Source organism: Ahaetulla prasina, chromosome 1, assembly GCF_028640845.1.
Source record: "Ahaetulla prasina isolate Xishuangbanna chromosome 1, ASM2864084v1, whole genome shotgun sequence".
Lineage (NCBI taxonomy): Eukaryota > Metazoa > Chordata > Lepidosauria > Squamata > Colubridae > Ahaetulla > Ahaetulla prasina.
In genome coordinates this window covers 270,773,703-270,796,901 of record NC_080539.1, presented here as the reverse complement: position 1 = coordinate 270,796,901, position 23,199 = coordinate 270,773,703, and the positions used below count along the sequence as shown (strand labels likewise).

General features: G+C 39.3%; 1 protein-coding gene across 2 annotated transcripts in view; it reads right to left on the bottom strand.

The window, feature by feature from the left end:
• TUB (TUB bipartite transcription factor) overlaps window positions 1-6,775 on the bottom strand; it is an 81,765-nt gene extending 74,990 nt beyond the window's left edge. For both annotated transcript variants that reach the window (XM_058159272.1, XM_058159263.1), the window contains exon 1: window positions 6,636-6,775. In XM_058159272.1, coding sequence (XP_058015255.1) covers window positions 6,636-6,673 — 38 coding nt within the window. In that variant the 5' untranslated portion in view covers window positions 6,674-6,775. The remainder of the gene's footprint in view (window positions 1-6,635) is intronic.
• Window positions 6,776-23,199: the final 16,424 nt, after the last annotated feature.

The window sequence follows — 23,199 nt, the reverse complement described above, 5'->3', positions numbered from 1 at the left end:
CTTGGAAGATTTGTGCATATTTATGAGAAGTGCTTTTATTTCTTATTTTTTCTTCTGCATGTCCAAGCATATCCAACCATCCCACTGAACATAAATCAGTTGAGACTTTCCCTCATTAATATGTTGGAAAGAAAAATGTCAATTAGAGATTAGTTCAGGAATGGATTTCAGGTTGCCTCATTCTGATTTTCTTTAGTCATCTGTTCTTATATTACTAACTTGTAATATAAAATAATCCTATGCATTCAGCAGAGCATGAGGAAATTTTGACATGATGAAGCCTTTTATATTTACAATTAGCACAATAAGAATGCTACCTTATTATGTCAGGCTAGAAAATTTCCTTTTTTTCATCAGCATTTACTTAATAACAATTACATTTTTCTTAGATGTAAGAGATGCTTACCTAAATGATAATTAATGGAAATTTAAACTGATATATAGCATAGCTGGTATAACATTTCTGGCAGGAGGCATTCAAGCTGTAACAATGGAATGATCCCTAAAAGTGGGATGGGACTGGTTAATAGTTAGATGGGAGACCATGGCTAGGCTGGGCAGAGAGAATTTGGAATAAGGCAGTAGCAAACTACTTCCATATTTTTGCCCAGAAATCTACCTGGACATATTCATGAATCCATTGGAGTCAGGTTCATTATGACTGCACAAATGAACATGGTAGTTAAACTGAATCGATACAAACAAAGACTCATTTCAGAGAGTGCAGAAATACAGGTAATAAATAGACATTGGGAAAGGGCCTCTGCTAAAGGCCATTTAGCCTCTGCTCTACCCAGCTCTGTCCGCCCTACAAACATTGCATTCTTCCTAGAGAAACACTTTTATTTTTCTGGCTCTGTGCACTTTTAATCCACCAAATTTTAAATTTTCTGTGTAACATACTGTTCTTGTTCCTTTAAAGATTTTACACCATTGTTTTATTTCATCCTATTTTTGGTACATATTGATGTTTTATTGCTACAAGAAGCCCAATTATCTGGCCAGCCTACAACATGGACAATTATACAAAATGTAAGTAGGATAGTCACAAAAGAAATATGTAAGAAATATGTAATTGCAAATATTTCAACTTATAGGGTAACAAAAGAATATTTTCAACAGTATTGTTCTATAGATTACCTGCAACAATACCTATTATCATTTCAGATATGCTTAAATGTCATACTGTGGCTTCTCCCACTTTATGGCATGCCAAATTTTACAGAATGTTCTGTAAAATTAGCAGAGCTATAATGAGTAATTTAATCAATAAAGAATAGATGCATATATTTTTTCCCACTTTCTTCCACTTCTCAGTAAGGTTTGAATAATATATATTGTGTGTATGCTATTTTATGTACTACCATCTGCAGCTATAAAATGTGTTCATCATATTAAAGATTGGTGGATAATTTTCTTAATGTCTAGAACATACATAGAGAGCATATCAGCTTACATTTCTAGAAGACACCTTTTCCCCACACACACAGAATTTCTATATGCCTAATGTTCCATGTTGTAATTTGCAAACAATTGTGGGAGAAGGAGACGGAGAGTGTGGCGGTGGAGTCAAGAGAGGAATCATTCTGGAATTATTACATTCCCATGAGCAATCCAAATACAGCCCCTCTTGAATTCAGCTAACTCTTATCTAGTGCCAATTTAGTGCTGACCATTAATTTACTAGATTTTTGTATATAAGCAAGAACAATAAATTGTCTTGTTTCTTAATGTGTGGTTGTGATGACGCCCCCCCCCCGGACACTTCCCCAGATATATCCCCAGATGTCAGTTCAGAGATGAACCAGCTCCAGGTGTGTCAAGAGGGGAGTTGGGCAATGCTCCGAGCAACAGTCTGAGAGGGATTTGGCTTAAGCACAGTTGCAGGAGGACAGCCCTGAGGCTTCAGGTGAGGAAAGCATGAGGAAGAGGAACTGCCTTCTGCTCTTGATCCAAGAACACTTTGGGTAGAGAAAAGGCAGGAACAGCTAAGGTCAACCTGATTATTGAAAGGAGGCAAACTCGCCCCCCTTGATGGACTGCACTGGAAACTGGCTATTTAGCACAGAAGACAGATGGAGATGATGCTGGGAACAATGTATTCATTTCCTGGATGTGTTTTTCCTGGTTGTTGTGACCCCTGCCTTGCTTTGGATTGACCCTGTGCCTTGACTTGGATTGTGCCTTGGGAACCCTCTTATATTGTAGGTTTAATTTTGTCTTGTGGGTTTATCTTGTTTGGGAAACTTTCAAGTGCTTTCTGAACTCACTGGCCATTGCACTGTGGACTAGCATTGGTCTGCCTTTGGCTGGACTTAATTGGAACAGTTTTGGGTTTTTGATGAAGGGAATTGCTGGCAAATATTAAACCCGCTAAACCATTGTTATGTGTGAGTGAACAGGAGAGCACAGTGGTCCTGATTCTTGGTGCTTGACAATAATTTTACATATAAAAATAATAATAAAACAACTGCATTAGGCTTTTCAAGCACACAAAACAGGGAACATAAAAAGGATACTTTGAAGAGAAATGATAAACATTTATTACCTTCTTTATTCATATTCTAAAGCCCTCTGTAAAATTGTGGCTGCTAAAGGGATAGCATAGGCAGTTATTTCTCTCTTGTTACTATCTATGAATTCAAACCTACATAGGCTTGAGTTCATAGAACATCGAATAACAAAATTGGAAGGGATCTTGGAGGTCTTCTAGTCCAATCTCCTGCTCAAGCAGGAGACCACATACCATTCCAGACAAGTGGTTGTCCAGTCTCTTCTTGAAAACCTCCAGTGATGGACCTCTTCCAACTTCTGGAGGCAAGCCGTTCCACTAATTAATTGTTTTCACTGTCAGGAAATTTCCCCTTAGTTCTAGGTTACATCTTGTTTTAATGATTCTGCCTTCAGATGTTTTGGAGAATAAGTTGACTCCCTCTTCTCTATGATAACTTTTTAAATGCTGCAAGACTACTATCATGTCACTCCCTAACCCTTCCCTTCATTAGGCTAGACACACCTACCCAGTTTCCCCCCAAAAAAGACATCCCCTGATAATAAGCCCAATCGGTTCAAAAAAATATAAGACAGGATCTTATTTTTGGGGAAACACGGTAGTTCTGTCAACTGTTTATCCTATGGTTTAGCTCCTTATTATCTTTGTTGCCCTCCTTTGTACTCTTTCTAGGGCCTCAATATCTTTTGTTTTCTAACTGATCTGCATTTCCTGGAAAATATTTTCAGTGCTACTGTATTCTTAGTACAGTATTCTTATAGTGTAGCTACTGTTTAACCATCAGGTAATAGAGGTATTTATGTAAAACCTTTTTTTCCAGACAATTCAAAGTATTGTCAGTATACAGAGGTTCTAGCTGATATTCCACTCAACTGAATCAGTTAATACCTTATTGGTTTCAGAAATGCTGTTGCATCGTTTGCCATCTGACCATGTCCTCAGCCTTCTGTTTTAGAACTGAAATTGCCTCTCTCTTTTAAAAAGACAGCATGCTACAATCTTTGCTTCCAAAATATTGTATACAGTTTATTTTCACTCCATGCTGAGATCTGATTTCTCACTTTGCATACAGAGTGCATTCTTTCTCTGTGGGAGATAAAAACACTGACTAAAATGGCTACAACCATACACATAAAATTTGAAAAAATGCATTCTCTATGCAAGCAACTATGTGTTATTTTAAATGCCTCATGAGGAAAAAGAAGTGTTAATAATTGTGATTCACCCTTTAAAAATGTTACATGTACCTCAGAGCAAGAAAATCAGTTACAAGTAAAAATTACATATCTAGGTACTTCTAACAAAGGAGCCATTGCAGTAATAAAAAATTAACAATGAACTATTCAGTCACAGGACAAATCTAATTTAGAATATATTTACTTTCTACCATTGCTTATTTAGCTGATATTCTCTTTAATTCAAGCATGTTTTCACAATAAGAATATTAAAAATTAATCAGCACACATAACAAGAAAGCATAAAACAGCAACAACCACAAACAAACTGCAGGTTGAAATGAACCAGGTCTACTCGATTTTTAACTGACCTGCTTAAGTATACTGTGTGAACACAGTCACTGAATAACATTCCATCAAATAATCATCTAAGGGCTGAGTTAGGCTTTAAAAAGAAAAAGCAGAAACTTGACACAAATCTGAACATTGGCTGATAATTGTGAAATTCTTCCTGCATGAGGGCTGGGAGTTAACACTAACTGATAATTTAATAGTTGCATTTTGGAATCAATTTTCCAAAATGTCACTGGGGTTAGTTTTAGTTTGTGCCTAATGAACAGTTGTTACTCAAGTAGCTACATTAAAAAAAATGTCTCCAGAAAAGAAAATATAGGAAAATATTATAGCAATATTAACAGATACTGTCAGAAGAAAAATGCTAACATATGTCTAGAACAGATATAATTTATTGACAAATGTGTTTTTTTTAAAAAGCACAAGTTCCATCATACATATATTAGAAGAAATAAATTCAGTGTTCTCTTTTGGCTTAGAAATTTAAGAGTGCAATCTAGCTGTTTTCCAAAGGCCTAAAACCTGGCTGAAAAGTGCAGAGAGCCTGCAAACCAGATGTTGACCATTCTCATTCAGCAAGTTGTAGAAAGCACCAGTTTAGGGGCAAAAAAATACCCCCAATTGGCTCTTATCAATGAGCATGGATAATGATCATACTATAGTTAGTATTATGGATGTAAAGTTGGGACAGAAAATGTCGCTTAAGTTAATAAAGTTATTTAATGTCTATCAAGTTTTGAATGTTTTACATGCTCCAAACATCTACTGAATTTCTGGTATAAACAGAAATGCACTTTCTCTTCTCAACTTTTTTGTTATAGCAATTCTGAGTTTCCAATCAAACAAGTTTATGTCAGATTAGGGGTTTTTTTCCCTGCCTCGTCAGGAGGCATGGTAAGCAAGAGGATTTAGCCCTCTGTGTCAAGCACTGTTCTTCACTTATTTCTGAGGCATGCATATATGCTTTCTCAGAAGGAGAACTAGCCGAGGCTTTGGTAGCTTATAGCAACCAAGGAACCAATTACCGACAACAGCAGCTGATGCTGCCATGGTAATTCCTGCTCGTCACAAAGACAGCAAGAATGGTGGCAGAAGTATTTGACTGCCCATATTATATAGGAAGGTAGGAGTCCAAGCAAAATAATTCAATGGAGAGAGAGAGGAAAAATTGAGGTATCCTATGTAAAAAGCTACTTGTTTACACATTCCGAAATCAACAAATTCTGGGTTAAGAGAGGGGGGTGTATTTTGGTTGCTTATCTCTAAAGAAAGCCCTTTTAATTTTTGTCTTTATTTAAATTTATCTATATTTTATTTGATGATCATTGTTTCTGATCCTCTTAACCCAATAAAGGTAATTCACAAGGGAAAAAATCCAACACGGAAAACAAGATTCCTCAGATACGTCCGAGGGAGAATAGATGTCAATCTTACCTTGAACTAGAATTTGAGTCTATACCACAAGTTTTGTTTGGAATACTTCACACCTAAATAATTATTTGTTGGTAACTGTATGAAAGCTGTATGCATTTTTATATAGGATCTGTGTTTATGACAAGGGATCTATGCATCCTGTGACAACTTATTCTTGGGTTCATCAATTTCCTATATAGAAAGAATTTAAATTTGGAAAATAGTTTCAGAGAAAGTGGTGAAGAACAGAACTGAATGTCAGATACAAGGCAGTTGCCAACCCATCAAGGATCTTGAATTACTATCAATGTTGACCCACAAAAGTCCTCTATTCCTGAGGGTAGCAGGAAAAGGTAGCACTTAAAGAAAAGGAAATTTCACAGGTGTCAAGTATTGCAATGATCTTGGACATTATCTTAGATGTCATAAACTTTTGCAGATAAATGAGGGGAAGAAGTATGAAAACAGAATGGACGCACATAATAATGGAGCAGCATGAGATAGCACACTGGCCTTGATACATATTTACTCCTATTACTATCTGAAGAGAAACTGGGACAGTAACAGGGTATGAGAATACCTCATCAAGATCTGACCCACTGAAATAAATCTAGAACACATCACAAAAGAATCACCCTGTAGCAAACACACAAAAGCAATAAAAGGAATTGGCTGCGCATGTCAGTTCAAAAAACAAAGATTTCCAGCCCTTCCAGGGGACTGTGATGTACAATAGAGATTAAAAATAGTTCCAGACATCTCCAGCGGGTTATTGTTGGTGTTTTATAAAAGGATGCAGTTTCAAAAATGCAATGGCCATATCCCCTCCCAAATGAAATAAACTACTTCTATTTATTCGCCACTTTCATTCATGAAAACTCCTTTCCTGCAGGGCTTGTTTCTTAGTTTCTTATCCCTCAGCCTGGTGCTCTCTATTCCTCACCTCCTAGAAGTAGGTTTATTTAATCCTTTAAAAGAATGTCAAAAAGCACTTTACTTGCAGCTTCTCATTCAATTAGGGTGGTGTGTGTGTCTGTGTGTCCCCAGCATTAAATACAAAACTTATTTAAGATGACACTGTTGCCTACAAGCAACCTTTCGAAACCGCGCCCAGGGAGAAGTGGGTTGTGTTTTTTTTTGCAAAGGTAGTAAGTAGCCCAATCTGGCGCCTTGGGAAGTACCTGTAAGGGATCCAGTCCGCCTGATGCTTTGAAGTCATCGCTCGGCGAAGGAGTTACCAACTGAGGCACGGAGAACCCCGGGGGCCGGAATGGCAGGAAAGGAAACGGCCGGCGATGCCCTGGTCGCGGCCCCGCACCGAGCAGGACAGCATCCTCTACCCGGCCTGCGAAGCAGAGCCACCGAAGCCGGCGGCAAGAACATGGGGAGGAGTTAGCCAAGCAAGCCACCCTACAGCAGCCGCGGTGACGGCGGCGGCGGCAGTGGCGGCATCTTCTCGGGAAAGGTTAGGCGGAGGCAGGGAGGGAGCAGGGAGTCAGGGACACCACCACCCCCGGCCGCTGTCCCTTCGGGCTGCAATGGGGCCGAGAGACAACTTGCTCGGAAAGGGGGAGCGGCAGGGAAGCAGGAGGAAAGAGAGAAGAGACGCGGTGGTAGAGGCGGCGGCGGCTACTCCTCAGCCCGCTTCTTTGCTGTGGTTCCCTTTCTTTAGCCGAGCCTCCGCCTATCCGGGGGCCAAAGGGACGCCGTTGCCCCAGTAGCGGCGAGGAAAGGCCACTGCACCGGACCAGCTTGGGCCGGCCCCTCTTCTCACCCGCCGCCCTTCGCCAGCCAATCGCTGCGGCCGCTGCTCTTTCTCTCTCTCTCTCTCTCTCTCTTTCAACCCCCCCCCCCGCAGCCCCGCCTCTCTCCGGCCGTCTGCGTGGCTCCGGAAAGGTTCGCAAGGCAACGCGCGCGCTCGGCCTCGCTCTTGCTGCCTTGCGGGTGCCGAGCTGAGCGGCGAAGCTTTGGGAGGGAAGAAAGGGAAAGCGAGCTGGAAGTCGGGGAGAGGAGGGAGCGACCGAGTCGGGAAGGGATGGGATGGGTTGGGTTGGGTTGGAAAACGGCGCGCGCTCAAGCACTCGGGAGCGCGCGCGCCACAGGATTTCTGTATTTTATTTTATTTTTCCAAATTGCCTAGCAGACAAAATAATTTAAAGCTGCAGAAAATTCCGGAGTCACGAGTCACAAATTTATCGCACCACGGATTTATCTGGTCGCCTGGAAGACGTTCGGTAGTTTCGCTGCGCGGAGCAGTTGTTTTGTTTTGAAGGACGGTGAAATCGTCACGAATAGATTTGCAAAATCCAGAGTTTGTAATAGCTACCTTGGAACCAAAGGAAGCTCTCTGTTTTTTAGGGCGCTACGTTTAATCAGCGGTCGGCAAATTTGCAATTCGGCAAAATACATTTTTAAGCGGACGGTGTTTCGTGCATTTACTAAATCCGGCGACGATCCACGTGAGGTTATTGTATAATTGTGTATTGGAGAGTTTCGAGTGGGAGAGGTTGTGCAGTGTAGGCTTTTTCCTCACTACTGAGTTGAAGTCGTCTCCATCTCTCCTTGAGCCAACAGACCAACTATGTTGGCATGAAGTTTGTTGTTCGTGTGGTCCCTTAACCGGCCTCCGTTTCTAGGCTTTGCCATTCACGACTTCTTTCCAAGGGAATGAGGGACAAAGCCAAACGGAGTTTAATATCGTCGTTGGGCGGTGCCATAATGGTGGGGAAGAGTTTGTAGTATTTAAAGCAACTCACTCACTCTGAACACCAGATGAAAGCAAAATAAATGGGGACTCGGAAGAAGAAGAATGGGAAAACACTGCCACAGTTTCTTTGTGCTGCAATTAGGTACAGTTCCCCATTCTTGAATCACTGAATGGATATCCTTATGGGATAAGATGAAACAAAGAGAAAGGTAAACAACTGGGATTCATGAGAAAATTGCAAATGGAAATTAAGTACTGTATATCTGGGGACACTTACAGACATCCATAGCAAATGAGCGTTGCAGCAAAATGACACAACTACACTGATGTCATGATGCAAACATTGCCCTTATTCATTTGTGTGTGTGGCATGCATACCTTTGAATCAATCTTGGCTCTTTGTGAAATGCCTGCAAAATCTGCATTTTCATGGTAAGATTTTGGAAGTGGTTTGCCATTGCTTATTTTTTAGGGATGAGAATGAGGGACTGGCCTAGATCAGTCAGCTATCTTCATGCCTGAAGTGGGAACAGAGCACATGATCTCCCTGGCTCCCAGCCAATTTCTAGGCTGGTACCTTTAATAATAAAATCAAATTCAAATTCTTGGGGAAATATTGCTTTATCAAAACCACAAAAAAAGTTTTCTATGCTTATTTCATTCCCCAAAAAAATTAAAAGTCCATTTGTAAAGTGAGCATTTTATACTTTTATACATATAAATAAGATGACCTTTTGATTCTTGGAAAACTTGTTTTATAAAACATAAATCTAAATCTAAAAACATTGGATAATTCCTAGAAATCTGGCACTCAGACAGATCAGCCGTCAAGAAGTACATAGAGATAAACATACATACCATTCAAAAGAGACAATAAAAAAGCAAAAAAGGAAACAAGATCAAAAAGACCTCTTCACCAGCAATCAACATCTAGATAAGCAGAGATTAACATCAAGATTAATATCAGACCGACAATCAAGCAGTAAACAATACCCCAATCAAGTAACTACCAAATCAGACAGTCAAGCAGTAAACAACAGCCTAATCAAGGAACTACCAAGAAGAAAACGGCACTCCCAGCAACACTGAAGGGCAAGCCACAGTATATTCAGAGAGAGCAAACCCCACCCTCTTCTAGCACTGATGATATTACCTAGATGGATAATGAAAAAAGCCAAGCTCAGAGAGCACTAAGAATTCTATGAGACGTAACGAAAGCTAGTTTGATATTGTTTTGGTGCATGGATAATTTGATACTGATGGGGTATGGAAATTACAGAGAGAAATTGTCTAAATCAGTGGTCTCCAACCTTTCCAGCTTCGCGGACTGGCAGGAAGGAGAGGGGATGGGTCTGTCAGTGTGAGGCAAGCGCACACAGCTCAATTTGTGCAAGCTGCCTGCTTGCCCACGCCCAATGGGCGCAAGTGGAGCTTCTGCAGCCTGGTTCTGAACAGTCCACAGCCTGATTGTGGGCCAGGGTTTGGGGACCTCTGGTCTAAATTGAATATGAAGAAGCTAGTTGTTAAAGGTTTTATGGGATCTTGGTGAGGACATGATGAAGTCCAACTTGATTTGCTATGATTTGGTATTACTTTATTACTATATTACCATAGGATACGATCCGTTTCATATTTCTCTTACACATTGAAATAATATAAACTGGGAGACGTGCACAAAGGTTATTGCAAAAACTCAGATTTGGTTAATTTGAAAGATTTTAAAAAATAAAGTGGATGTTTTGAAAAAGATACATGAGATTCTTATGAAAATTAGGATCAGCTGATGTAGGTATTCATTTAAGTAACACAAGGAGATTTTGCTAGTATGAGGACTTCAGTTCTCATGAGGCCCAAACTATATACTAAGCCTGCCCTCTTTTATAATATAATCATACTTTCATAGAACATTCTTTGTGATTGAATACTAGGTAATAGAAAAATACGAACTCTGCACTGCCTTGATTATTTTAACTTTGCCTCTTTAAGAGAAATATGTGGGTTATTTGGAGCCAGAGATTCACAGAATTTGTGACTGAAGTTTAATTCAACTATTTTCATTAATTTATTTCTGACAAACACTCAGAGATCAGCTTGCCCACCCTTGCCTTAAATGATTTAAGGCTGAAATATCATAAAGCTAGTTATAAAATCTGGTGGCTCAAGAGATTTTGAACTCCTAATTTCTGCCATTAACAATCGAGATTATGTTAGGAATTGTAATCTGAAATATATGAAGAACACCATATTATTCATCCCTCAAGTACCTTCTCCCATATATAACAACCCTGCAATTTTGTGGTTGTGTTTGTATAATACACTATTTCCCATTGTTCTCTCAACTCAGTCATCTGTATTTACAAAACACACCAATTATAAGCAACCACATGGGTATTCTTTATATTAAATCTCTGCGAGGGTCAGCATGAATGAGGAGACAGCTTGTAACACGAACCATTTATTGACAACAAGGCAACTCCAGAACAGAATCAATACTAGAAAAAGAGTTGACAGCTCTTAAAATACTGAGCTGTCCAAAACAACAACCAATAGCGAAGCCCTAATTTTCCCGCCTGAAAGGATGTGGAAATGAGCCAATCAGATTGCATCGCGTGAGCATGCTCAATACTCCTTCGGCAGCTCCACAGACACAACACCTTACATAACACACTAAGCTAAAATATGGTTGATCGCTGGACTTATGATTGAAGCATGTCAACCTAGCATGTCTCTGAATGGAACAATGACCATGGCAAATACTAAAGAACTGATAAGTTGACCAATTCTATGGAACCTTTCCAGAGAAGAAGACAGGAGATCATTCACATATGCTCTGGACCAGGGGTCTCCAACCTTGGTCCCTTTAAGACTTGTGGACTTCAAGTCCCAAAGTCCCTCAGCCAGCAAAGCAAAGCAGCCAGGAACTCTGGGAGTTGAAGTCTACAAGTCTTAAAGGGACCAAGGTTTGAGACTCCTGCTCTGGACAACTGCTCTTCATGAGATTGCATGTAGTCATAGCACAGTTGAGAGCCAGCAGACAAATTAGCCATCATGCTCTCAGTCACAGTGGAATTTTTTAAAGGACAGTGAAGTTTGCTAACCTCACTTAGTAATTACTTTCAGAAATTACTTATTTAAATATCTTAAAAATATTAGAGGTCAGAACAAGAAGTTTGAAAAGCCATCTGGTGAATTTATCTTCATTCTTTTTTTTTTTGTTTTTTTTTTGTTTTTTTTTTGTTTACATTTATACCCCGCCCTTCTCCGAAGACTCAGGGCGGCTTACAGTGTATAAGGCAATAGTCTCATTCTATTTGTATATTTTTACAAAGTCAACTTATTGCCCCCCCAACAATCTGGGTCCTCATTTTACCTACCTTATAAAGGATGGAAGGCTGAGTCAACCTTGGGCCTGGTGGGACTTGAACCTGCAGTAATTGCAGGCTTTGTGTTCTTAATAACAGGCTTTACCAGCCTGAGCTATTCTGGCTCAAATAAAAAGTATAAGTTTTAAGAATTTAAAAAATTTGTAATCAACTCAAAAAGCTAATAAGACTTTGATCTAAGAAAATTATAAATGAATTAAGAGTTCCAACAAATCTGAAATAATAAGGAAAAGTTGAAGTCAAAATTAACTCAAGATAACTACATGGACACAACCATCCATTTTATTGGCAACAGTACAGAAATGGTTTTCATTGTCTTAAAAAAGGATGCTTTTCAACTTTCAAGTCTAGTCTAAAGATCTGAATTTCCCTGGTGGTTAGTCATTCAAGTACTGACCAAGCATAAAACTTACTGTCATTTAGTAAAAGTCATCATGATTTTATACACATCATCATAACATTTCGCAAATGACTTGAGTTATAATTTGCACCAGTGGCATGATGCAAAATATGTCATTTGCCCCATATGAAAATGCTTAGTTTTGATCCCTGATAATGTTGGTCAGGTACTGCTACCTTCTGAGACCTAATATTAAGAAATATTCATAAAATATATAGTGGGATAGCCTTTTAAAGCAGGCAAGTTTGACATAAATTTAGTTGAGGGCTTTCAGATACCTTTGAGGATAATACATAATAAATAGCATTGCTGTCCTAATTTAGCTTGATACCAATGGCTCTATGTTCCTGTTCTCATAATTTTCTTTCGACACAATGAAGTCTTTTCCAAAATAGCTAAATACTTCATTCGCTCGCTTGAATCTACTGCTTCTTACTCTTTTTCTCAGTTCTCAGTTCTCAGCCAAGCATAATTCAATACTTTGTATTGAGATACTTGTCATACTAGAGAACAGCTGATAGACTAGAATATTACCTTTTCAGGTACAAATTTCCACATGCAGCATTACTGCCAGCATAATAAATTCAACATGTTCTTTGCTACAATATTGGTTGTCATCAGGCAGAAATCATTTACAATATCAAATTGTATGCCATTTTTCCTAAAGTATCCATTGTTCTTATAGCAGACCAGATTATCAAGCACTTAATGCAAACTGAAACCTAATTTGATATAATTAAAATGTTTTGCCCTCAAAAAGTGAAGGACTTACACATACTGACGGCAGCAAGGATTACGTATGTTAAATACTGGAAAAAGATGAACATCCCATTGGATGAGGTTGTAATTAGGAAAATCTGGGACTGTGCTGAAATGGACAGACTAACTTTAAAAATTAAAGATAAAGAAGATTCAGAATATTATCAGACATGGAATAAATTTTATGAATGGATAGAGAAAAGAGGTAGAAATTAGAAAAAGTAAGATTATGAATGTTAATATAAGTATTGAAAGTAAAGAGGTATATAACTATAAACAGTAATTGATAAAAATGTAAATAAGCTAATGTAAGAAGAAACTTAGTTTAAACCTTTTGGTTATATTATTACTGCTAATTATTATTATTACTATTACTATTGCTATTAGTTTGTGTGCTAAGATTTACTCTAATTGGTTTTGTTCTATTTGTAAATGATGCTCTTACAATGCACTGTTTTTCAAAAATGTTTATGAATGAAAATTTACAAAAGTAAAACTTAAAAAAAGTGAAGGACAAAAACATGAATGAGATCCAAATTTATAAACAAATAGCTGAAATAGTATATAAAAATAAATCCTTGCATATGAAAACAAGAATTTAGCAGTAAATATTTTTTGTGATTCATTCAAAAGAACAATTATATTTTTCCCATTTATTTTTTTTTGCAGTGTTATAGAAGTTGGTTGCTGCTGCTTTCTACCAGAATAATTGTGTTTCTTGCCTGCCCACCCCCTGTCTGATCAACAGCCTGGAATTGCCAAGCAATTCCTCATCCAAGAAACAGCCCTACTTAGAAAAATCAGCAATTAGCTAGCTGCTACTATATGCTGAAGCTATTAAGGTTTTATAAGCCAGCAAATTAAAATGATCCCACGTGCCCTGTTTTCTGTTATGTCTCATGTTAAGTACTTGCTTTATTCAGACCCTTGGGGACAATAAGCAAAAGCTAACATGAATCATCAGCCATTCTGTTCATAGCCATCATGCAATAGGCATCCAGAATTTGAATCGTTTTCCTGTTTCAGGAATACACGCATATTTTGTCATATATATCAATGCCAATCTGAAGTAAGAAATTGCATGGCTCTTAATTCTATTAAGAACTGAAACGGTGCAGTTGTATGCAGTAAGATCTCTCAAAAATTATAAATTTGGAGGACACCACTGCCGGGCATATTCGAAGTCATACTCTTCTATGATATGTAATACTGGAAGATGGAGAGGGAGATCTATTGGAGGGCTAGCATATGGTATAAATATTTCTCTCAAGCAATTTATAAAAGGAAACAAATTAATAAGCTGGTTTCATTTAGATGCCTTTTGAACAATCTATTCATAATTTAAAGACTAAAAAATCAATAGGTCTTGAAGACACAAAGTGTAACCAATATTATACTATTCCCTTTACAATTACTAAGAAATCACTGTTCACATTCTCCAATTTCCCCCTCTACTGGCAATATGCTTACTTGGGGGGAAACAGCTTTGTAAAATAAGCTCTTTCTTCCTTCTCTTTATAAAGCCTTCATTATCTGAACACAAGTGATACTTAAGTCTCCTTCAATTGGTGAATATTGACTTCACATATTTCATATTTCTAAAAAGAAATTGGTATAGTTGAAATGTATTTCCAAGGTTATCAAGTCCTATTCCCAGTTTGATTCAAGTTACCTACATCATCTCCAAACGATGATCATCCAGTTTCTCGAAAAGATTTCTAGTGAAAAAGAATTAAGTTCACATGGCAATCTGTTCCATTGCACTGCAGGTTGTAGACCTGCATTCATAGGGTAAAACTGTCTTTGCGTTAAAATGAAAATCTGGTCGCTACATGGACACAACAAGGACTCTGTCTTAGCAATCAAGACAAGGGATTTGCCCTTGTCGTCTTGAGATGTTTTGGCTTATAGCATGAGCGTCAAACTGGCGGCTCACAGGCTGGATGCGTCACACACTGGCCACACCCACCCAACTCCACGAATGGGAAAAACATCACATGATGGCAACGTGATGCCACGGGTTTGACACCTGTGACCTACAGTCATATTGCTCTCCCAGCTAAATTGTAAACAGATGCAAGCTTGTTTAAGCATCTGATAATAAAACACCCCATGCCTTTAGACCTTGCACTAAACACCCGTGTCTCTCAGACATTCCCTAACTTTCAAGGAACTAGATAAGAGAACCATATGATTTTTGTGTTGCTTTCTCAAATTTGTTTATCAGCTTTCTCTAAAGTGTGCTCTCTGTGGCAAGTTTTTCCAGTAGGCATAGGAAATTCTGTTTTCCCTGAAAGGCAGTAACGAGGTTGGGAGTGAAGAAGGAAGCTGAGTAAGAAGTCTTTTGCTTGCTCCAGTTCTGAAGCATGGAGAGATTCCTTTTTATGGTTCTCAGACAGTGTGTGAGCCACCCACTCGATAAGAAAACCTGTCATCTTCCTCACATGACTTGAAGCATCTACAAAAGGAAGAAGGTCTTCAGCCAAAAAGTAGAAAAAAATAAAGGCTAGAGCACTGCAAGGGTTTTACTAAAACATTGTTAGCAAAATTCATGTTTCAAAGTGAGATTTAATGCAGGAGAACCACTATGAATTGGATCTATCAGGTGGACCTCATGAAATTGTTACTAAAGCCAGGATGTTCTGGGAAGGAAAAGTCAGACTTTTTAATCACTCTATTTTGAAATGCTACAGTTTGCAATGAAATGTCATCCTAAAAATGTCTGGAAGTCTAAATTCGCTAGTGCATTTATAGCAGTGGAAACATAGAATGCCCAGATATTGCTCGAAAGTCACATTGAAATATTCAAGCAATTTGGTCTGATTTCCAGGACAGCACAGACCATCAAACTAACATCACCATCAAATCTCAACCAACAAATGCTCTGTCTTACACATTGGAAAAAGAATCTGAACACTAAATACAAGCTTGATGGATACTACCTTATAGATGACCCCCACCCCGTTAAAGACCTTGGAGTTTTTATATCAAATGATCTAAGTGTCAAAGCCCACTGCAACTACATAGCAAAAAAGGCTTTAAGAGTTGTAAACTTAATCTTGCATAGCTTCTTCTCCAGAAACACTACACTACTTACCAGAGCATATAAAACATTTGCTAGATCAATTCTTGAATACAGCTCGCCTGTCTGGAACCCATACCTCATTTTGGACATTAATACAATTGAGCTTGTCCAGAAATATTTTACAAGAAGAGTTCTCCACTCCTCTGATTACAACAAAATACCTTATGCCACCAGACTTGAAATCCTGGGTTTAGAAAATTTAGAATTCCGCCGCCTTCGACATGACCTGAGCTTAACTCATAGAATCATCTGTTACAACGTCCTTCCTGTTGAAGACTACTTCAGCTTCAATCACAACAATACACAAGCACACAATAGATTTAAGCTTAATGTGAACCGCTCCAATCTTGATTGCAGAAAATATGACTTCAGTAACAGAGTTGTTAATGCCTGGAATGCACTACCAGACTCTCTGGTCTCTTCCCAAAATCCCCAAAGCTTTAACCAAAAACTATCTACTATTGACCTCATCCCATTCCTAAGAGGTCTGTAAGGGGCGTGCATAAGAGCACCAACGTGCCTACCGTTCCTGTCCTAATGTTCCCTTTGATTGTATACAATTTCATATAGTTATTACATATTTATGGTTATATATATGCTTATATATCGTATAGTTATTTCATGCTTATGCTTATATATAATGCTGTGACAAAAATAAATAAATAAATAAATAAAATTAACAGTTCACTTTAGGTACCCTTCTAGCCAGATTCTATTTGTATACCTCCTCTATCAGATGAGAGCAGGTATCATATGAAGATTCCACACATGCATTCATATGCATTTTAGCCCTTTTCATAGAATCATAGGACTGGAAGGAACCTCGGAGATCTTCCAGTCTAACTTCCTGCTCAAGGCAGGAGCCTTATACCATCCCAGTCAAATGGTTGTCTAGTCTATTTTTTGAAAACTTCCATGATGGAGCAAACACAACCCCAGGTGGCAAACTATTCCATTGATTAACTCACTAGCAGAAAATTTCTCCTAGTTTGGATCTCTCTTTAACAAGCTTCCACCCATTATGTCTTGCCCTGCCTTAGAGAATAAGCCAATCCCCTCTTCTGTGTGACAGCCCCACACGTAGTGGAAGATAGTTTTTTTAAAAATTTGAATTCATATCCCGCCCTTCTCCGAAGACTCAGGGCGGCTTACATTGTGTTAAGCAATAGTCTTCATCCATTTGTATATTATATACGGAGTCAACTTTATTGCCCCCAACAATCTGGGTCCTCATTTTACCTACTGTATAAAGGATGGAAGGCTGAGTCAACCTTGGGCCTGGTGGGACTTGAACTTGAAGTAATTGCAAGCAGCTGTGTTAATAACAGACAAACTTAATCTGCTGAGCCACCAGAGGCCTTTATAACTCCCCAATTCTTCTCTTCAATTGGCTTCTCTTCAATTCTTCTCTTCTAGCTGCCTCAACTGTTCGTCATATGATTTAGCCTCCAGAGCGTTTATCATCTTCCCCTTCTCAAAATCTTTCAAATTTTGACACCAGTCTTGTATTTGAAAATCAGCTAAACTGTCTGATTATTTTTAGCAAATCCTGGCTTTGCATCAGAGGTGGTATTCAGCAAGTTCTGACCAGTTCTGGAGAACCGGTAACGGAAATTTTGAGTAGTTTGGAGAACCGGTAAATGCCACCTCTGACTGATCCCACCCCCATCTATTCTCTGCCTCCCGAGTCCCAGCTGATCGGGAAGAAATGGGGATTTTGCAGTAACCTTTCCCTTGAGTGGGGAGGGAATAGAATAGAATAGAATAGAATAGAATAGAATAGAATAGAATAGAATAGAATAGAATAGAATTTTTATTGGCCAAGTGTGATTGGACACAAAAGGAATTTTTCTTGGTGCATATGCTCTCAGTGTACATAAAAGAAAAGATACGTTCATCAAGGTACAACATTTACAACACAATTGATGGTCAATATATCAATATAAATCATAAGGATTGCCAGCAACAAAGTTACAGTCATACTGTCATAAGTGAAAAGAGATTAGTGATGGGAACTATGAGAAGATTAATAGTAGTGCAGATTTAGTAAATAGTTTGACAGTGTTGAGGGAATTATTTGTTTAGCAGAGTGATGGCCTTCGGGAAAAAACTGTTCTTGTGTCTAGTTGTTCTGTTGTGCAGTGCTCTATAGCGTCGTTTTGAGGGTAGGAGTTGAAACAGTTTATGTCCTGGATGTGAGGGATCTGTAAATATTTTCACGGCCCTCTTCTTGATTCGTACAGTATACAGGTCCTCAATAGAAGGCAGGTTGGTAGCAATTATTTTTTCTGCAGTTCTAATTATCCTCTGAAGTCTGTGTCTTTCTTGTTGGGTTGCAGAACCGAACCAGACAGTTATAGAGGTGCAAATGACAGACTCAATAATTCCTCTGTATGAATGGAGATTTTATAGTATCCTTCCCCTGCCACACCTACCAAACCATGCCACCAAGCCATGCCATGCCCACCAAGCCATGCCCACAGAACTAGTAGTAGAAAAAATTTGAATCCCACCACTGCTTTGCATGCAGAATTGTGATGCCAAGTCTAAAGCAGCTTAGATTGCTGGTCTTCAAAGTTCCAAAACTACTCTGATTAGTAAGGATGGGATAGTCTTAACACTTCTGCAGGCTAAAAGCCAGGGCGCTTTTCATTAATAATCTGTTGAATAATGTAGTAAGTACACTATGAAAAATTCTTCTTTGTGCTTTATGCACCTTTGATGGGTTTTGTGTCTTCCCAAGAATGTTATACATTTATTTTGCAAGAAATGCTTTTCTTTCTGGCTTATTCTCTAGCACTGACTTCTGTGTCCTTATATTTCAGGTCTGAAGCTTTAGCAATAAAGAAATGTGTTTTGAAGTATTGCATCTTGCTGTGTCATACATCATTTTAATAGCCTTCAGGATTTAAGAAATTTGCAGCGTATAGCTGTGAAGTTTTGGCACTTCGAAAAACAAATATTTATGGACTACCTGCTGTTCAACGGATATTGTCAGATTGTTTTATTATTCCATCAATAAAGGCTTTGTATAGCCATACTGTTTACTGCTTTTATTATTTTGGGTAGGGGCAGGACCATTTTGCCTAATCCTATGGGATTTTGTATATTGTGTGGGTTCCTTCTGGGTTCTGTCAGCCATGGCACTTGATGGCACAGTTGTATTGCGGCAAAAATTCTCTGAGTTGATTAAGGATACCAAAGAGGGAGAAAAAAACATAGGAAGGTAATGGGGTTAATGGGCATGAATTGTTGCAAGGCTTTAGAAGTTAAATACCTGAATCAGTTACAGAAAGTAGCCTTTGGTGGAGTCAGGTTGGTAAGAAGTGAAACCCTGCCTCCTTCTGGAGGGAAAGGATAAATAATGACTCAAATCTAGCAAGATCAGGTAGTTTTGGGTTTTGGACTCATTGGATCAGGATAGTTGTCATCTTTAACTCTTGACACTACAATCACTACCACATTTCATTGATTTGTGCAAACAAATTAAGTTGGCAATATTGAAAACAAAAACCAAGAGATGATATAAATATACTATCATATCAAAAAGTGACCTGTTTATATTATGCAATCATCTAACGGAAAACTTAACTGTTATCAATCTACATTGACAATCAGCATATTGCCCCCAACAATCTGGCTCCTCATTTTACCCACCTAGGAAGGCTGAGTCAACCTTGAGCCGGTAAGGATTCAACCTTGAGCCGGTGAGAATTGAACTGCTGGCAGTTGGCAGAATTAGCCTGCAATACTGCATTCTAACCACTGCACCACCATGTCTCATATGTCTATTTTATATAAGGAAGTTACTAAAATGACAACAGTTACAAATAATAAAGAATTTCAGGATTTGGAGCCTTAAAGTTATCAAGTTTGAAAAAAAAATGCTCTAAGTGAAACCAAAATAAATCACACCACCTATACCAGTGATGGCTAACCTTTTTGTTGTCACATGCCGAAAGTGCCCATAATACAATGCACATGCGACCCCTCGCCCCCCACACATGCACACATGATCTCCCCGCTCCCCCCCCCCCGTGCATTTGTGCATGACCCCTTGCCCTGTTTTGTGCCTAGCAGGCTTCCCAGCATCCTCCTGGGACACCCCCCAGCGACCCGTTTTTGGTCACAGCATCCCATCCCCCATGCTCCCCCCATCCTCCATGCATGCCTATGCAACCCTCCCCTGTACATGCGCGGGCAACCCCCAGGCATGCCTTTGCATCTTCCGCATGCGCCCCACCCCCCCATGCATGCACAGCAGAGACCTGAAAATCAGATAGTCAGTGGGAGGCACACGCTCATGCAAGGTGGAGCTGAGCTGGTCGACAGCTCGCGTGTCTGCAGAGAGGGCTCCGCGTGCCACCTGTGGCATGCATGCCATAGGTTCACCACCACGGGCATATACAATGATCTTCAGCTGGTAAGTACTTCATGTGATGTCTTTCCATAAACTGAAAGATCTGCAGAGGTTTTGAAACACCACTGATGTTCCATTATACTTCAGAATATTCCATGTAGCCTTTTTTTTTGTGTGCATGTGTAGCTATATTGACTGAACAAACCTGATATTTCACTTAGATCTTTTAGTCTTTCCTAATATATTTCTGCAATCTCCTGTTGCTCCTGGCAATTGAGATTCCAAAATAATAACTTCAGCCAGATGCCAAACTTGTGAAATCAACATTTGCTGTTCCCAATCTCCTCCTCAAAAGGAAGGTCTCTGCATTCTGGTGGCCTCCAAGTGAACTGCAGGTAGTCCTTGACTTACAACAGTTCAATGGCATTGAAAAAAGTGACGTATGATTGTTTTTCACACGTATGACTGTTGCAGCATCCCCACAGTGACATGATCAAAATTTAGATGTGTGGCCACTGACTCATATTTATGACTCCTGGAATCATGTAAACACCATTTGCATGCAAAGCAAAGTCAATGGGGAAGCCAAGTATACTTACAACTGTGTGACTAACTTAACAACTGCAGTGATTCACTTAACAACTGTGGCAAGAAAGGTTGTAAAACTCATTTAACAAATGTCTCACTTAGAAACAGAAATTTTGGGCTCAATTGTGGTTGTAAATTGAGGAATACCTGTAATGGAAAAGCAAGGATGAAATCAAGAAAATCTACCTCTTGACCAGTTCCTCAAAAGAAATAAAAGGGTTTCTAAGGAAAAGGTCATTAAAGCAAGGCCATTAAAAACAAGGTAGATTATTGAATTACCCAATTAGATTTCCTTTTTTTTATCATCAGCTAAAAGGATTTTTCTTTTCAAAACCGATTCTCTAATTTAGTCACAGTAGTGTTAAGGCCTGACCAAAAATAAATCCTTGTGGTTGACTGATAAGCCAAATCCAATCTTAAATTCTACTTATTTTCCTTAATAGAAAAAGACAAAAAAATTATTAAAAATTAAAATGGCAGTTGTTATCTGACCTCCAAAAGTTAAACTGCAATGTAACAGAGTAATGTATATGACTGATGTTTCAAGAGACTAGCCTTTAAATCCATCCAGAGTGACTAACCAGGGCAACTAATTTTTTTATCCCAAGGAAAAAGTATTTTATTTTTACATGCTTTTATATCTTATACAACAGGATTCTATGCTCTTATTTTATACCGCTATAAGAAAAATAATCCAGAAGTACCATGTAGTGTGGATTTCAAATTTTGATCTCGGAAATAATAGATGTTTTCTGGCTATCATATTCCAATTGCACAACTCGATGGTTAATTCATAATTGAAAATAACATAAAATTATTACTTTTCTATGTCATTTTTTCAAGTCTACCCTCAGATTGGTGCCTTACTGTCTGAAGATGATGCATAGAAATTTACGGCACGTTGAAGACCAAGAAAGCCTAGATCATGGATGGGCAACTATGGCCCCTTTACAACCTGTAGACTTCAACTCCCAGAATTCCTGAGCCAGCCTCCTGGCTTAGGAATTTTGGGAATTGAGGTCTACAGGTTGTAAAGGAGCCATACCAGTAGTTGCCCACCCCTGGCTTAGATTGTCAAAGTGCTCACATAAAAAAAAATACAGATCCATGCCCCATGTACTCCAAGTAGAAATGCTGAAATAACACTGCTGATTGGAATTGATGACACTTGGAAAGGTGAACTTCTCTGTGTCTCTTCTTATAGATAGCACTGGTGCCTGCTGCCCACCTACTATATTATCTTCCCAGCTCTGTGTTCTGTTGCAAGACTAGAACTGGGGAAGATCCCAGTTGGAAGATCCTCAACTTTTGAATTCTTCCCTAACCAAAAGTACTCCAGAAATATTGGGATTGCAACTATTTGTTTTGAAATTGCTGGCTTGGAATTCCAAAAGCAGCATCTGGAAGAGTTTGGGGAAACTTTACTACTCCAGAACCAGATAGATGGCAAGTCATAATTCATCTCTTTCAGAATCACTAATGTGCAATATATTTAAGCATATCAATCTTGTGTGTCTAATTCCATTGTCTCTCCTTCATTGCTACTTCTATGGAGGACTTGGCGCTCTGCAGATGTTTTATTACTCAGCTAGGTAACATCTGCAGTGCTGGAAAGGAATGGGGTTTGCATCAGGGGTGGGCTTCAAAAATTTTAGCAAGGGGTTCTCTGCCCGGTTGCTGGGTGGGTGTGGCCATGGTGGGTGTGGCCTAGTCGGCCTACTGCACCATGGTGGAGGGGGCATTTTTGCCCTCCCCAGTCTCCAGAGGCCCTCTGGAGGCCAGAAACGGATTTGTTTCCAGCCTTCCTGAACTTCTGGTAGGCCCATTTTTCGCCCTCCCTGAGCCTCTATGCACGCCCTGCACTTACCTGCATCCAAAATGGGCCATGTGGAGGCGCCTGGGAGAGGAGGGGAGGGGCAGGGTGGGCAGGACCAGCCAGGAGTGGGGTTTGGGGGTTCTCCAAACTGCACAGTATCTTAGCTAGAGGTTCTCCCGAACCCCTACGAACCCCCAGCAGTCCACCACTGGTTTGCATTCTGTTTATATAAAGTAGTTTGCCCTGTCAGTATTAGTGAGGAGATGTTTTCTCCTTGATAGTTCTTCATAACATAACATAACATAACATAACATCAGAGTTGGAAGGGACCTTGGAGGCCTTCTAGTCCAACCCCCTGCCCAGGCAGGAAACCCTACACCATCTCAGTCAGATGGTTATCCAACATTTTCTTAAAAATTTCCAGTGCTGGAGCATTCACAACTTCTGAAGGCAAGTCGTTCCACTTATTAATTGTTCTAACTGTCAGGAAATTTCTCCTTAGTTCTAAGTTGCTTCTTTCTTTGATCAGTTTCCACCCATTGCTTCTTGTTCTACCCTCAGGTGCTTTGGAGAACAGTCTGACTCCCTCTTCTTTGTGGCAGCCCCTGAGATATTGGAACACAGCTATCATGTCTCCCCTAGTCCTT